This window comes from Capronia coronata, assembly GCF_000585585.1.
Source record: "Capronia coronata CBS 617.96 chromosome Unknown acBCG-supercont1.5, whole genome shotgun sequence".
Classification (NCBI taxonomy): Eukaryota; Fungi; Ascomycota; class Eurotiomycetes; order Chaetothyriales; family Herpotrichiellaceae; genus Capronia; species Capronia coronata.
Genome location: NW_006912897.1, coordinates 599,812 through 616,591, shown reverse-complemented (window position 1 = coordinate 616,591; position 16,780 = coordinate 599,812). Strand labels below are relative to the sequence as shown.

At 52.3% G+C, this 16,780-nt stretch overlaps 6 protein-coding genes across 6 annotated transcripts; 4 read left to right on the top strand and 2 right to left on the bottom strand.

The window, feature by feature from the left end:
* Positions 1-307: 307 nt before the first annotated feature.
* A1O1_05905 (uncharacterized protein) lies at positions 308-2,155 on the bottom strand (the record flags this gene model as incomplete). The annotated part of the gene is made up of 2 exons (XM_007726789.1): positions 308-2,049; positions 2,107-2,155. The coding sequence occupies 2 exons, from the start codon at positions 2,153-2,155 to the stop codon at positions 308-310; spliced, it is 1,791 nt and encodes a 596-aa protein (XP_007724979.1).
* A 1,582-nt stretch (positions 2,156-3,737) lies between these two features.
* A1O1_05904 (leucyl-tRNA synthetase) lies at positions 3,738-6,656 on the top strand (the record flags this gene model as incomplete). The annotated part of the gene is made up of 3 exons (XM_007726788.1): positions 3,738-4,193; positions 4,246-4,386; positions 4,437-6,656. 3 exons carry the CDS (start codon positions 3,738-3,740, stop codon positions 6,654-6,656), a joined length of 2,817 nt encoding a protein of 938 aa, XP_007724978.1.
* Positions 6,657-7,519: 863 nt separating this feature from the next.
* Positions 7,520-9,689, top strand: A1O1_05903 (tRNA uridine 5-carboxymethylaminomethyl modification enzyme GidA; the record flags this gene model as incomplete). The annotated part of the gene is made up of 2 exons (XM_007726787.1): positions 7,520-7,635; positions 7,703-9,689. 2 exons carry the CDS (start codon positions 7,520-7,522, stop codon positions 9,687-9,689), a joined length of 2,103 nt encoding a protein of 700 aa, XP_007724977.1.
* Positions 9,690-10,524: 835 nt separating this feature from the next.
* On the top strand, positions 10,525-11,991 carry A1O1_05902 (CDP-diacylglycerol-glycerol-3-phosphate 3-phosphatidyltransferase; the record flags this gene model as incomplete). Its single annotated transcript, XM_007726786.1, has 2 exons — positions 10,525-10,721; positions 11,094-11,991. The coding sequence occupies 2 exons, from the start codon at positions 10,525-10,527 to the stop codon at positions 11,989-11,991; spliced, it is 1,095 nt and encodes a 364-aa protein (XP_007724976.1).
* A 404-nt stretch (positions 11,992-12,395) lies between these two features.
* On the bottom strand, positions 12,396-14,168 carry A1O1_05901 (uncharacterized protein; the record flags this gene model as incomplete). The annotated part of the gene is made up of 1 exon (XM_007726785.1): positions 12,396-14,168. The coding sequence occupies one exon, from the start codon at positions 14,166-14,168 to the stop codon at positions 12,396-12,398; it is 1,773 nt and encodes a 590-aa protein (XP_007724975.1).
* Positions 14,169-14,882: 714 nt separating this feature from the next.
* A1O1_05900 (uncharacterized protein) lies at positions 14,883-16,722 on the top strand (the record flags this gene model as incomplete). Its single annotated transcript, XM_007726784.1, has 2 exons — positions 14,883-14,904; positions 14,954-16,722. The coding sequence occupies 2 exons, from the start codon at positions 14,883-14,885 to the stop codon at positions 16,720-16,722; spliced, it is 1,791 nt and encodes a 596-aa protein (XP_007724974.1).
* Between the last annotated feature and the right edge of the window lie 58 nt (positions 16,723-16,780).

Here is a 16,780-nt window from a genome sequence, read left to right as displayed (position 1 = left end):
ATGAGCGATGAAAGAAGAAAGAAAGCACCTTTGCTCAGCCTTTAACATGAAAAAAATGCTCTGCCCGCGAAGACGGCTCTCTTGAGGGACTAAGCATAGAGCGAAATCCATTCCCCTCCGCGCAATCCATTGTTACCATACAGTGTCTCATCACCAGACCGCATATTGCCCATTTGTGTCGCCGCATGTGCAGTCTCTGCAATGTACCCGAAGCCCTCTGTGGCCCAGGCATTTCAATTGTCATCATCACTGCAATGACCATCTCACCCATGCTATCCTGTTCTGGAAACACCATGGCTCAACGCGCTCAGCAGCTCAGCCAGTGACTATCAGCGCTGAACGGCTTTTCGACATCGACAATCACCGGAAGCGAAGAACAAAGGCGCTGCGCGACCTTGGCGACGGGCTCTGCCCAAAAGACTTCTTCGGCGGCTGCTTCGTTGCCGAAATAGTGACGATCGGCGTAAAAGATGGGATGAATCAGCTGCTTGCCAATATGTTCAACTTCGGCTTGAGATCTCGGAATCATTTCCTCAAAGTCCGGGAACCAAGGCGTCACAAGTGGATCTGCAGCTTTGCCTCCTTTTGCATATGGAATGTGTCGGCCTTCGAGTGGAGCCAAATGCTTGTTTCTCTCTTTGTCTAGCATTCGGCCATTCAATCTCATAAAGTTGGTCACATCAGTCTCGAACTGCTCTCCCATCTTGTGATTGTATTCGTAGCTGACAAAGCCCAGATTCTTGGGTGCAAACTGGATATAGTCCGTTCTGCCAAGATTGTCGCCGACAACTGGTTTCCAGTCATCATAGTGGTGCTCAGTAGACGTATTGGATGCATCGCCGACGAGGTCTGTAAGTCGTTTGATGTCTCCGTGGACAAAGTGATCCGCGAGGAACAATCTCTCAACTGAGTTCGGAAGAGCTTGGATGAACTCTGGAGCAAACCAGGGCGACTTTGAATGGACATGCAGTTCAATGGCCTTGAGAGTGGGGACACGTTGGATGCTGTCTCTAAGGGTGTACATGAAACTGGCCATGTCGTTGACTTGCTCGTACATTGCACCATGAATGCAGAGTCTCAAGACTCGCAATTTCCGCGCCGCGCCAAGTCCGGTGAGGAGGCTAATACCAATCCGAAGGTAGTTGACACCACCCTGGGTGGCAAAGTCCGGGAAGGTCCAATTGAGTATCTCGAGAGTTGGTAGCACTGGTGGAATGACCTTCCAGGTCGTGAGGGCACCATTCATGGAGATGTCGAGCTCTCTGAGCGGAGGCATCTGGCCGGTTGGATAGATGAGATTGCACATGCCCAAGCCTTGCCATGCTGTCGTGTATCGACTATGAAGCATCATGCGAGGGTCGGTCCCGACGCGGAGACGCTCAAGTTGAGGCTTCTTCTTGAAAAGCTGCGCTTGAGTGACTGGCATATTCAAGTTATCGAGAACCAGGACCTTCAATTTTTCAAGCCACTGGATATTGTTGATGAATATGATGCGCCGCTCGTAGTCTTGGCCATTCCAAGGAAGGCTGCCCAGTTGTGCTCGACGAGAGGTATTCACCTTACCACAAGGGTGCAACGAACTGGTCAGATTACCGAATCTGTCTGTTCCAACTCCGAAGATTTTGACTTCTTCCAGAGTTGTTTTTGCAAGTATGAAGAAGGTGGCCAGCTCTCGATAGAACTGGTTCGGGCTGTTGTGCGGCAACTCTAGTGTAAGAGCTTTCATATTTCTATATGCCGCTGACTCGCTGAGTGATTGTTCCACAAAATGTTCGAGTCTGTTGCACGGCACTTTGACAACATATCGAGTTCCATCGTTTGCGGTATCATGGAAGAGTTGTCGACAGACCAGTGGCAGACTTCTCTCTATACCACCAGCACCGCGGCTGGTGAGCGGCTCTTCAGCGACCTCACTGGCAGATGGTCCCAAATATCCGAATATCTTCTCGCGAACTTCTCTCGGGAGCGAGAGAAGATGAGCTTTTGGGTAGGTAAGACGCGGCGTGTCAACATTTGCGAGTTGAGATTGGAAGAAGGGTAGTTGGTGACCTGCTCACAAGATGGTTAGAGGGCAAACGATGCTGTCGTGATGATGCTGCTGCTAACCTGTGACTATACCCGGCCCTCCGCCGCCGAAGGTGAAAATTGCAGCCATCTTTGTATATTTAAGATTTGCACTCGCAATCGCGACTGAAGGCGGTGATAGAAGGAGAAAATGGTCAAAGAGACCTTTGTTTGTTGAAGGAGGACGTGAAGATGAGTGAGAAAGAAGACAAGAGAGTGAGAGTCAGAGTCGGCTGAAGATTTATATCCTCGCGGCTGGGGGTGCTAATCCCACTTCAGGTGATAATAGGTTCACGGTCGCGGATAGAGCACAATAGACACTGGTTAGTGAATACAGCTGTGAAAACGCATCCTGAAAACGCAGCCTATTGTCACTTAGCCTCAATAGCTCATCGACGCATCTTTTTAGCCAAGCCACGGCGTGTGCACATGATTCTCAGAGAATTCAAAGAGGGTATTTGCTCAGACGACGAAAGAAAGTCCAGCGAAGAGCATTGTCTGTAGCAATCAGAAGCCACTTTGCAGCCAAAGCAGCCAAGGCAGCCAATCCTTGAAGCAAGTCAGCCCATACTGAAAGAGATGGCCGCATGTGAGACGCAGACGCTCAAGTGAGCGAAGAAGTACTTCTGTGACAATCGGTGCGCTTGTACAACAATCTTGCTCGGGTGAACACCACAGAGAACATGTGAGAGCTCCAGAGGTCTTCACAGACACCAACTTACACATGCAGTCAATGCAGTTGCATCATCGAAAGGTTCTGTGTCAGGTGGAGACATGGGCACCCTGGAGACCAGCTGAGAAATTTCCATCGAGTCGGTTCTCGACATGGAAAACAGGTCTTTTAGTGTAAATATATGCTCCAAGCAAGACTGCATATTCAGATATGGGCCTCTTTGGAGCGGCAATGTTGCCGGATGTATTGCAGAGTCCAAGCATTTCAAGCTTCCACCCTGGGTCAAAGATGGCAGCGGCGCAGGCTGCTCTTCGAGTCCCCTTGACTGGAAAGGGATGAACGATCATCGATCGATCCAGAGATATCAGGAAAGACAGATATAGGTGGCCAATCGCTCGCTGCAAACACGAGAGAAGAGGAGTGTCTTCGTTTCCCCACGAACGCAGCGTCATCAAACGCGCCGTTGCTCTCCCTCACCTCTTGAAGACGATTACGGAGGTAAAGGATGATAGATATATGCTATATCCCAAGGTAGCAAAATCTCCTGGCTTGATGAGTATCTGCGGTCCTCTCCAAATCCATGTTTCTGCAGGCTGAGAGCGAGCTTCGTGAATGGCAACGTTGCTGATGATGGCGAGGGGGTTCCACCTACCGGCCAGCTCAAGTCGAACATGCTGCCCAGGCCCATAACTGGCAAGACGGCGGTCTGTATCGGATTCTAAGCCTGAATGGAACATACCAGGGCGAACCGTGAGCCGGGTGAGGTTCTGAGTAAGTTGAGTCGTGTGGAAAGCTGTGACGTTGAACTTGAGTGAAGCTGTGAATTTGGCCAAGCATGGAGCCTCACGTGCTGATAAGAGACGATAAGCCTCCAGAAACTGGGCACTGGACAGTGAAGGTGAAGCTTCAATGTTTTGTTTCTTTTTCATGAATCATCGCACTGTCTTTACTCATACGACTACCTAGTCTCGCAAGCACTGGTGTGGGAGGGGCGGAGGTGATGTTGCTAGGATTCACATCCCGGCAGTCTACGAGGCTGAAGTCCGTTCGCTGCTTCAGCGCTTCCTTTCCCCGACTCGCCGTCTCTCAGACTTCTTCTCGACTGGACTTACGTGCCATCGATGCCAAATGGCAGCAGAAATGGGCCTCAGAGGCCGCCTTGTCAAGACGACAACAGCCTTCGAACAAATTTTATGTCCTTCCCATGTTTGCATATCCGTCAGGATCTTTGCATATGGGCCACCTGCGCGTCTACACGATTTCGGATGTCATAGCTCGCTACAGGCGGATGAGAGGCAATGAGGTGCTACACCCCACTGGCTGGGACGCCTTTGGGTTGCCGGCCGAAAATGCTGCCATCGAACGTGGGATTGATCCAGCCATCTGGACGGAAGAAAACATAGCAAAAATGAAAAGGCAGCTTCAGAGCATGAACACGAGCTTTGATTGGGATGCTGTAGGTCAAGAGCTCGGAACATGTGTATATAGTGCTGATGGGCTTTATGTAGGAAATATCAACCTCTTCGCCATCATTCTACAAGCACACTCAAGCTATCTTTCTCAAGCTGTATCAGCGTGGACTGGCGTACCAAGCAGAGGCTCTGGTGAATTATGATCCGGTTGACAAGACGGTCCTTGCTAATGAGCAGGTGAGCATCTTTTGCTGGCTGCTGGATTCTTTCCCCTGCTGACGTCTGAGCAGGTCGACAGCCATGGCCGCTCTTGGAGGTCTGGAGCGTTGGTGCAACAGATCAAACTTCGCCAGTGGTTCTTTCGCATCACAGAATACCGGGAAGCTCTGCTCCGAGACCTAGACTATCTGGCTGAAGGTGACAAGTGGCCGGAAAGAGTGTTGTCTCAGCAGCGAAATTGGATCGGTCGGTCTTCCGGTGCACGCATACAGTTTGACCTACAAAACGATGCGGGAAAGTCGGTGCCTATCCGTGTGTTCACGACACGACCGGACACATTATTTGGTGTCAAATATGTCGCCTTATCAATGACCCATCCGCTTGTGGAACAGCTGGCTACAGAGGATCCCGAGTTACAACGCTTCCTCGATAGACGGGCCTCCTTCGCTCCGGACTCCAAGGAGGGATTCGAGTTACCTCTCCGCGCTATCAACCCACTATCCCACACCCTGGATTCGAAGATGGAGTCGCTACCAGTCTTCACTGCACCCTACGTACTGGAAGATTATGGTGAGGGAGCGGTCATGGGTGTTCCCGCCCATGATTCTCGAGATCTCAGCTTTTGGAAACTGCACAGACCGTTAGCTCCCATCACTAGGGTCGTTGCACCTGCAAACACCAATACAGATCAGACCAAATTGTATCCTTCGGAGTTGATGGAGGCGTACACCGTACCCGGTGTCTTGACCTCGGCTTGCGGCTCTTATGCTGGCTTGGCCAGTAGAGATGCTGGTGTCCAGATCGTGAACGACTTGAAGAAGCATAACCTGGCAGAGCCTTATGAGACATGGAGATTGCGCGATTGGCTAGTAAGCCGACAAAGATACTGGGGAACACCCATCCCTATTGTGCATTGCCCAGATTGCGGAATAGTTCCTGTTCCTGTGGACGAGCTGCCAGTTGTACTACCTCGATTGGATTCATCTATCAAGGGACAAACAGGCAATCCGCTGGACAAGATCGAGGCATGGGTCAATTGCAAATGCCCCAAGTGTAGCGGATCTGCCAGAAGAGAGACGGATACGATGGACACATTCGTCGACTCTTCCTGGTATTTTATGCGCTTCCCAGATCCAAGCAACGAGAAGGAGCCTTTCTCCAAACAGTCCGCAGCAAGCATGCTACCGGTCGATATATATGTTGGTGGCGTGGAGCACGCCATTCTGCACCTACTCTATGCTCGATTCTTTTACAAGTTTCTGTGCAGCGAAGGCCTTGTTCCAGCCCGAGTGGGCAATGAGGAGCCCTTCCAGCGTCTCGTGGCGCAAGGTATGGTCCACGGAAAAACATTTTCCGATCCGGACACTGGCCGCTTCCTGTTACCGGGGGAAGTGGACCTCGATGGCGAAACTCCTGTCATGAAGACGACAGGAAAGCCTGCCAATGTGACATGGGAGAAAATGTCCAAGAGCAAGCACAACGGCGTGGATCCATCCGCCGCGATTGAAAAGTTCGGCGCAGACGCTCTGCGAGCTCACATTCTCTTCGCAGCTCCAGTCAGCGAAGTTCTACAATGGGATGAAGAAAAGATCGTCGGCATTCAGAGGTGGTTAGGCCGCGTGAACCGTCTTGTGTCTGACCTCGTTGCCGAAGGAGAAACTATTGGCGACGTCGATGACTTGCAAACGAGCCTCGATGATCTGACTGCGCTCTCTGAACACGAAATCAATATGTTACTGCTAGCGCAGGCAACGAGTCGGAGTATTTCTCACACCTTCTCGAATGATGTGTACAGTCTGAATACCGCAGTCTCCGATCTTATCAAACTTACAAACGCGCTTCACGACATCGGAGTGAAGAACCTAAATCCGACTATTGCGTATCATACAGTTTCGGCCCTCCTCCGAATGATGGCTCCGATCACGCCCGCCTTTGCCGAAGAATGCTGGGAAAGTTTGAGGACTGGCGACGATGCAGGAAGTATATTCAGCACAACTTGGACCGGAGACATAATAACGCCCGAACAAGAATCGTCTATGCGAAGCCGTAAGACATTCATCACATGCGCGGTCCAGATCAACGGCAAGCTTCGATTCACGACGCAAATCCCCTCCGATCAATCCCAGAGCACCGCTGCCGGCGACAAAGCCGCGAGAGAGGCGGAGATAGTCGACGCGGTTCTCAAGACGGATGAAGGCCGTTTGTGGCTAACGGTGAAATATGACTGGGAGCAGCGGAAAAGAGTGGTTGTTGTTGGTGGAGGCAAAGTATTGAACGTGGTTTTCTGAGAATGAATGCGATTCCTACCAGCTCGGTAGAGCTAAGGTGCCTCGAGCAGAAATGGTTGGCATCCTGGTGCACAATGTACATGATATTCACTGACTGAGGACTCCTCAACTTCACTGGTAACCTCTTTCTGCCGCACCCTCACGTGTGCACGCACGCACACACCGACACCAGCACCAAAATTAAAAATATCATCATCCACCAAAGTGCCAAAAACTTTTTCCACGAACCCCTCTGATATGGGGGTCGTGGGAAGTGAAACCCGGGTTCGCAGGGGTTTTCCGTTTGGAGAAGGATCGTGGTTGGTGTAAACCCGGGTTCCAGGGTTATGAACCGAGTGAGGATTGAACTCAAGCTCGGAGGTACGGTTTTCGCCCAGTGCTAGAAGTTTGGGCCATAGTGGCCGTAGAGTCATCTGGGGGTCTTTGCGATTGTTGACTAAAATCGCTGACTTAAATATATCTACCCTATTATCGCGCAGTGTGTTTGCGCCGATACTTCACTGCGTGTGTTGCCTCTGCGTGAAGTGTCTAATCACACTGGTCTAGCAACTCATGATCCTCGGGGCTTGAGCTATGTACGATATTTCTCTCCTCTCTACGATGCGCCGATGAATCAGGCGATGCAACTATAACCTGGTCTCACAAAGTGGCAGGCTGGTTGCTTTCCCGTGTAGTATCATTACTACTAGTACAGAGTGAAGGTGTAGTCGTGACGAGGCTGTATATTACATAATCTCAGCCTCGTCGGATCGTAAGCTCCGAAGTTTTTCCGATGCAACGAAAATGTCTCCGACTGCCCAGGTGATTTCAACGGCAATGCTCAATCTGATCTGCAAAAAGCGCTCGCTCGCTATAAGGATAAAATGAGGCCCATCCTGCGGTCCCCGGGCTCAGGCTCCTTGCAATGGGGCCATACACCTCGGACGAGGTCTGGTCGAATCCAACGCCGGTTCTTTGCTGCGGTGGCGGACGCAGTAAGGTATGCATCCCCCCGAATTTCTTCATCCTCGATGGTGGTAGCATGGACTGACACTGAACGCGACTAGGCCATACGATGTCGTCGTCATCGGCGGCGGCCATGCAGGCACCGAAGCCAGCGCGGCGGCAGCGAGGTCAGGCGCGCGGACAGCTCTGGTCACACCGTCCCTCTCCAATCTAGGGGTATGTTCATGCAACCCCAGTTTCGGCGGAATCGGCAAGGGCACGATGTTGCGGGAAATCGATGCTTTGGACGGAGTCGCTGGTCGAATCATTGACAAAGCTGGGATTCAATTCCGCGTGCTGAACAAACGGAAGGGCCCTGCGGTCTGGGGCCCCCGGGCACAGATTGACAGGGACTTGTACAAGAATTACATGCGGGAAGAGATACTGTCGACGCCGAACCTGAGTATCCTGGAAGGCAAGGTCGCGGACATCATTGTGTCGAAAGACGACATCGATCCAAGCGACAAGGTCTCCCAGGGCCGAATCACCGGGATTCGCCTCGAGGATGGGCAAGTCATCCCGGCTTCGCACGTGGTCATCACTACAGGCACATTTCTGGGCGGAGAGATCCATATTGGCCTTGAGGCATATCCGTCGGGACGGATGGGAGAGGCCGCCACTTTTGGATTAAGCCAGTCGTTGAAGAGTGCTGGATTCACTCTGGGAAGACTCAAGACCGGCACTCCGCCTCGTTTGGATCGAGACACGATCGATTTCAAACTGCTTGAGACCCAGCCGGGTGACTCGCCGCCCACGCCTTTCTCATACTTGAACGACAGCGTCCAGATCGGGAATGAAGGTCAGTTGCATTGTTGGATAACATATACCAACGAGGCCGCTCACGATATCATCCGTGCCAACCTCGACAAGTCGATCCACATCCGCGAAACAGTAAAAGGGCCGCGTTACTGTCCCTCGCTCGAATCGAAGATCATCCGCTTTGGACACAAGTCGCGACACTTGATATGGCTGGAGCCCGAAGGGCTGGAACCGAACAAGATCATCTACCCGAATGGAATCAGCATGACGGTGCCGGCCGATGCACAGTACGCTATGTTGAGGACAATCAAGGGCTTGGAGAACGTGAAAATGTTGCAACCAGGCTACGGGGTGGAGTATGATTACATCGACCCTCGCAATTTATTCCCGACTCTCGAAACCAAACTCATCAAAGGTCTTTTCTTGGCCGGCCAAATCAACGGCACTACGGGCTACGAGGAGGCCGCTGCACAGGGGATCATTGCTGGTATCAATGCTGGTCTCTCAGCCCAAGGGAGAGGGCCATTCACTCTCTCTCGAGCCGAAGCGTTCATCGGGATTTTGATCGATGATCTCATCACCAAAGGTGTCAGTGAACCGTATCGAATGTTCACCGCCCGCAGCGAATACCGCATGAGCTGCAGATCGGACAACGCAGATCTTCGGTTGACGGAGAAGGGCCGAGAAGTAGGTGTGGTGGGCGACAAACGGTGGGCACACTATACCAGCACTCGGGATCAGATCGCCGAGCTCCAAGACGCTTTGCAGGGCGCGGTTCTCTCCAGCCAGGAATGGGTGAAACATGGGATTCAGACACGCGTCGATTCGACAAAACGAAGTGCATTCGACATGCTTCGCCTGCCGGGAATCGACGTAGACGTGGTCGCCAGCCGCCTAGATACACTACCTAGTCCAGCCAATTACGACGACAAAATCAAGACACGAGTGCAGATTGAAAGTCTCTACGCACCCTATATCTCCTACAAAGCGCGAGCGGCTGAGGGGTTCCTACGGGACGAGTCACTTGCTTTACCGGCCCACCTTGATTATGATAATGTGAATGGGTTGAGTATGGCGGAGAAGGAGGTCTTGAAACTCGTCAGGCCTTTGAGCGTGGGTATGGCGAGGAGGGTCGAGGGACTTACCCCGGACGGAGCGTTGCGTTTGATCAAATACGCTCGTCGAGCGGATTCTGCTGCGTCCAGAACTCCCAGTACAGCGTTGCCTAGCGAGCAGACGCTGAAGACACGATTGCCTGGCACGGAGGATGCGGCTGGTTTGGGCCAGTGATGTTTGGTGGTTACTGTAATTGTATGAGAACAGATGTGCAGATGGGACTGTTTCAAATAGCATAGCGACCGGCGTTTGATATTGCTCTCGGGCACGAGAACCCTTCTCATGGGGAGAAGGCTCAAAGACGTCTACCAGTGTGGGAAATACATGGCGCCTCGCACCGAGTCTTGTTTTGTCCTTCCAACCCAGCTTCGTACTCCTAAAGATCCTCTCTGGTCACTCCTGTATCATGTTCTGCAATATCCATCGCATGTTCCGTTGCTGGGCGCTTTCACTGTGATGAACTTGAATGGATGTGGAACAGGAAAGGGAGGGAGGCCGCTTAGTCATCCATCACTCCATGACTCTTTTCTTCCAACCAACTTTCGAGCTTCGCTTCAACATCATCATCTCAACTCTGCTATATCGGCTCTGCTCCTGCTCCTGCTCTGCAGCCACCAGTCCGTCTTCCCGTCCTTCAGCTCAGCTGCTTTTGGCGCGGCTTCCCTTCCTCTCTTCTTTCTCGGCCAGTGAATGGTCACGGATTGAATGATCCCTCCGCCGCCACGACAACATGTCATGGCCTCGGTGGTCCAGCTGGGGAGCCGTGGTGGTGTGAATCCCGGAAGATTATATCGATCACGGCCTGCGAGAGGGCTTGTGTCTGCATCTACGTGTGTGCCTGTGGTCAACAATGTATCTGCCTCTACGTCTGCGTCTTTGGCGATCGATCGACCCAGTCTTCGCGCGAACTATGGTATAAGATATACCCCTCGAGTGGGTGCAAGATGCTTGTTCTCGACATCTTCCGTGGTCACGTCTCCTGTGACGCCTCGACGTACGCTCTCAAGGTATGGATTTTGGACTTCTCCCTGCCTTATGTGCGCAGCACGCGCCGGAGACTGACTTGATTCTCGTCAGGACGGTGGAGAGTGTCCGGTGGACGAGATCGTTGGAGAGCCCGACGGCTTTAGGACGATGGTGGCAGATTCGCAAAGTTTCGACAAACCCAGACGAGAATGCACATCTGGATAAGGAGAACACTACCGGGTAAGGCCTTGTGATCTCTGTTCTTTGGTGTCGTTGCTTTGAGTCAGTCCTTTCCCAATGAACAGCCGGGAAATGTTGAAGCAGGATTTCAGTATCCCTCGCTCCTGAGCGGAGGGTGGGCCAGACCAATTGCCAGTATACCCTCTTCAGCGACTGTCCCATACCAGGACATCTGGTGAAACCCGTACACTCCCATTTCAGTACTGCTATCTCCCACCTCGACTCATGATCTACACTACCTCCCTCACCCAGATCGACTACTAGAACATACCCTGTCACAAGCACAGTTGCACCCTCATTCTCCCATGACGGACGCGGACGCAGCCTTACCATACTCTACCATTCCATACTAACTTGAATACCTCTCCATAGGACGAATACGGACACCAATATCACCAGGTCCAATTCCAATTCCAGCTCCAGCTCCAGCTCCAGCTCCAGCTCCAGCTCCAGCTCCAGCTCCATTCAAAACACGTCCACACCAACGCCATCACCATCTCCCTCACCTCCAAAAAACAAACTAAAAAATCTCATCCCCCCACGGCTCACCCAACCCGTGCCCCACGAGAATATCTACACGATCCCCAACATTCTGACATTCACGCGCCTCGTCGCCGCCCCGGCAGTCGGCTACTTCATTCTGCACAGCCAACCGCTCCTTGCGGTCTCACTCTTCTTCTACGCCGGCATCACCGACATGGTCGACGGCTATCTAGCGCGCAAATACCACCAGCAGACGGTGGTCGGCACCGTGATCGACCCGATGGCCGACAAAGCGCTGATGACGATCGCCGTCGTGACGCTGACCATGAACGGGACCTTCCCTGTGTGGCTGGCGACCATCATCCTCGGCCGGGACGTCTGTTTGGCCATCTCGGCCATCTATTTCCGCTGGATCTCGCTGCCGCCGCCCAAGACCATGGCGCGTTACTGGGACTTCAGTCTGCCCAGCGCCGAGGTGCATCCGACCGAGATCTCCAAGATCAACACCTTCTTGCAGTTGTTGTTGGTCGGCAATGCCATGTTGTTGCCCGTCTTGCCCGAGGTGTGGGTCCATGCGTGGAATCTTACCGGCGTCTTTGAGGGCTGGATGTATCTGGTCGCCACGACCACTGTGTGGAGCGGGTTGAGTTATGTCGCGAATAAAGATGCCGTCAAGATCCTTACGCCGGGGGAGATTGCCAAGAGGATGCAGAAGAGGGATGAAGATGCTGATGCAGAGAAGAAGAAAAACGACAAGAACGGGGATGACACGAAGATGAAGTTGTGAAGACAAAGGTCAACTTTGTCATCGTTGCTTTTCTTCGATGTTGACGGACCTGTTCAATGTACATTAGAGGATTGTGGAGTCTTGTAGACATATACACATGTATATGGCTGACCAGACGCTGTATGATCAGTATTGTCGGCACATCAAGGAATGGATCCAGCGGATTTGGTCCGAGATCTTTCAGGCTCAAAAGCAGTCTTTCGAGTTGATTCCATCGATGGTGTTTGACTAACATGCCCTTCCTCCCTTGTTTACTTCCGTCCGGCTTACAGTAGACGGAGCGATGCAGCCGGCAATGTTGTCAGTATCATGCAATTATGAGAATTTAGAGTGGTTGCATGCAACCGAAGACCTCGTGCATTAGATTTCATTCAAACTACCATACAAGGTAAATGTGGTTGCCTCTATCGACCTACAGCCCTCCCTAACCTCGCCTGCGCCGAGGCAGGAGCTTGGTCTGGCCAGCTGCCAACGGCATCATCGACCTCCTCAAGGAACATGGTGGAATTCAGCACATTCGTGCCACCCAAGACCACCCTGACACCCGGGACGGAAGCATTGATCTGCGCGACCATCTTTGCTTCCTCATACGTCACGCCGCCCACCATAAACACAATGATGTCTTGCGGTTTGTCACGCGTATGGCCCTCGAGGAAAGGGTATTGCAACTCCTTCAGTCGGCCTTTGATCAGATTCTGGAGTGTGTTTTCCAGCCGTGGCGAGTGTTGGGTGTAGACGTTCTCAACGCCCTTGAGGTTGAGGTTGCGTCGGAACTGGCTGAATGGAGATGAGGCGGAGTCGAAAAGATCGGAGAACCCACCTGCCACAGGGGCGGGCTGGAGGCTGTGATGGTAGGCAAGCAGTTTCGGGATGATGGACAGTTTGTTGGGTGAAATGTCGGCAACGGTTGTCAGCAGGTCGAGGAGCACAGGCAGCGCGTTGTTCGGGTTTCTTTCATAGCGGATGGCATAGAGCGCCACTAGTCGGATCTTGTTGTCGGCCGGAATCCCGGCGTCCTGGATGAGTCGTTGCAGCGTTTTCAGGTCGGCGGCGTGGTTGTCGTTGCAGACCAAACTCTGCTCGAGCTCCGACACGTCGAGGAGCGAGTCGGCCGAGACTCGACGACTAAGTTCGCTGACCAAGGTGACGTGTTTCGAGACGTTGCCGGATAGTTTGCGGAACTCCGGGTAGTCTTCGACAAAGCGTTTCATGTCGGCTATCGATTCGATCTGGGCAGTGGATTTCGTCCGTGTCTGGTACTGGTCCACATATTCTTTGATGTTGCCACCTAGGTCGCCGAAGTTCTGGTACATGTTCTTCTTGAAGAAGGGGTCCTGGTCCTGGGAGAGAACTATCTCTTTCAATTCAGGCCGGACATCAGGCACGGAGCTCAAATCAACTCGGCCGTTTTTGATGCCCAGGAGTTCATGTACTTGGGCTTGATACGTCCACTGGGTGAGTAATGGAGTTATAGGGTCGTCCCGACGATCCAATATCAACAAAATGGGAGGAGTGTCCGGTTTGCGGAAGTCAAACATTTGTTCTTCCTGGGTGATTTGATATCGCACTTCCGTGGCAAGTTTCTTTGCCATGAGACTGTTCTTCTGGTAACGAATGAGGGGGTTCTTCTTCAGAGACAGTAGCAGGGCAATCACACCCTCGGTCGTTCTCTGTAGGGCATCGGTATTCCAAATATCCGGACTATGGCTCCATAGCCGTTGTTTTGGAAATCCCAGATCCAACGACATCAGGTCAGGATTGACCACGATATAGTCCGCAAAGTACTCTTGGACCGCCTTGACCACCTCATGGTCATCCGCCTCCGCCAGTCTCTCCAGCGACGACTTCTTTATGATATTACTGAAGTAAAGATTGTATTCTCCATACTTGGGATCCCGCAGCTCGTCGATGAGAAATTGTATGGAATCTGGTGATGGTCGGACGAAACAGAGGCATCGGAGGTGTCGCATACGTTCCCGGGCAGGATTGTCGAGGCGGTCAATGAGGAAGACTTCATGCTTGAGCAGGGCGGATTGGGTGATGGCGGTGGAGACAATCGACACAGTATCTCGGTCCAGAATCAAGATCTTCATCTTTGACGACTGCGACGCCGCTGCCCCTTCGCCGACGCCGGCGATTTTGGAGATATAATTCTGGACAGCTGAAGCCACGTCCATCTTGACTCGCTGTGTTACAGGATTGGACTCGTATTACCGGTTCATTCTGATGGTACGAGGACGGCGCAGGCAGGCGGCCTACAAAGAGAAGACAGCTCTGGATGATATGCAGAGGCGAGGGAAGGTATGTGGTCGGAATCAGAGACGGCGTCCAGGTCGAAGTTACTGCTAAGTAGGGTATATGTTGTGTCTTGTTGCAGCCTCGCTGGTTGTATGTTGATTGTCGTCTCTAGTCTGACCGTAGCCTGTGCCACAGCCTGCACTCTGTATTGATGCCAGTGCTGCACCAACCCGATCTCCGGGGGTGTCAGACCATGCTAGATTAGGAATAATACCATGCCGTTTGATAGTCGTCCTGGGCGTTCTAAAAACGGCGGCAATTTCCAAGGTACGCAACTTGACATCACTTCTATTTCCCTTTATCATCTCCGACGCCTGCAAATACCACAAGCTTCTAGTATACAGATCAACTGAGAGTATCCTGCATTAGCCAACGCAGTGCGTGGTGGAACAGATGTCGAAGTTGGCCTTATCGTCGCCAGCGTCCGGCTAAACTGCGGACGGCGGGAGACTTATGACATCGTAATCTGGAAATGAACCTTGTCCCCACGTTTCAACATTTCCTCAACACTTTCCCCATGATTTCTCTTTACCTCGTCGTCGCTCTGAATACCTCACTACTACCCTGTGAGTAGCTTAGGAAGGTGGCCCATCATGATCCCCGGGATCGATACGCGTATGTAACGCTCTGGATAGATTGAGATCCTGCTAATCATATTTGCCAGCCTTTGTTTACCTTTCCAAAGCCATCGGCGCTTCCGTTGATGAGTTGAAGCTCCTCGCCGTCTTTTTCTCAAGTTACCCGCTAGCCGCTCTTCTCAAACGGATACCTGACAACAGGCCACAATGGAGGAATATATACATCGTCGGAGTTTCCCTGTTCTATCTCGTGGGCCTGTTCAACCTATACGACGGAATCCGCACCATGATGTACAGTGCGGCAGGAGCATACGCAATAGCATACTACATTGATGGATCTCTGATGCCATGGATCGCGTTTCTATTCCTCATGGGTCATCTGTCCATAAACCACATACATCGACAAAGACTCAATGACCCCAGCGTGGTGGACATCACCGGAGGCCAGATGGTTCTTGTAATGAAACTCAGCGCATTCTGTTGGAACGTCCATGACGGACGGCTGAAGCCAGAGCTCATGACTGATAGCCAGAAAGAGCGGGCCATCTACAAAATGCCCGGTCTTCTCCACTACGCCGGCTATGTCTTCTTCTTTCCCTCACTTTTCGCGGGCCCGGCGTTCGATTTTATAGATTACCAGCGATTCATTGAGACGACAATGTTCGAGGTCCCTCCCGGCACCAAAAATCCTCCTCCCACGAGAGGCAACCGTCGTATCCCCCGGTCCGGGACGCCTGCCGCACGAAAGGCTGTTGTCGGCCTGATCTGGATCCTTCTGTTCCTCCAATTCGGCAAATGGTACAATGTACCCCTCACGCTGTCCGACGAGTACATGACATATTCTTTCCTCCATCGCGTCTGGATCCTGCAAATGCTCGGCTTTACCTCCAGGCTCAAGTACTACGGTGTCTGGGCCTTGACGGAAGGGGCGTGCATCATGGCAGGAATAGGGTATAACGGGATTGACCCGGCCACAGGCAAAGCAAGATGGGACCGAACCGAAAATGTCAACCCCTGGGGGGTTGAGAGTGCACAGAACTCACGGGCCTACCTGGACAGCTGGAACAAGAACACCAACAAGTGGCTCCGCAACTACATCTATCTGCGAGTGACACCCAAGGGCAGAAAACCCGGCTTCCGCGCCACACTGGCCACGTTTCTAACCTCGGCGTTCTGGCACGGGTTTTATCCAGGATACTACTTGGCGTTCCTGATGGGCGCGTTCATCCAAACGGTGGCCAAGAATTGTCGCCGATACTTCCGTCCATTCTTCCTGACTCCCGACGGAACCAAGACCACGAAATACAAGATCTACTATGACATTGCAAGCTACGTGGCCACCCAGCTCGTTTTCTGCTTTACCACCGCCCCATTCGTCATCCTCGGCTTCAGTGACTCGCTGAAAGTTTGGGCGAGGGTGTATTTCTATGGGCTTGTCGGGGTGTTGCTCTTCATGGCATTCTTCTCCTCCCCTGCGAAGGGAGTTCTCGCCAAACGCCTCGCGAAACGGAATCACCCATATCTACAGAAAACAGTTTCTCAAGAAACCAACTATCCTCCATCACTGGGTATACCGAGTGACCCGGGCCGAGAAATCGACGAGGTAATTTATGAAATACGTCAAGAAGTGGAAACTCGTCGCAGAAGGGGGAGCACAGTCACCATGCCGACTGGCGAGCGCCTGAAAGGGGCGGTTGAAGCCAGGATCGGGAGGAAGCTGACATTCCCGGAGTTCAAGTTCGGCTCTGCAGCTGCTGCCAATGCATCTGCAGTGGCCGATGACTCTGGCAAGGGTGGCAGGGAGATCGGAACTGAAGGGGCCGGGTTGACGCCGAACGACAAGAAGTTGAAGTGATATTGATATATACCGAGTAGTCGTCATCCTTCGCATTTGATCTGGTCAAGCGGACAAG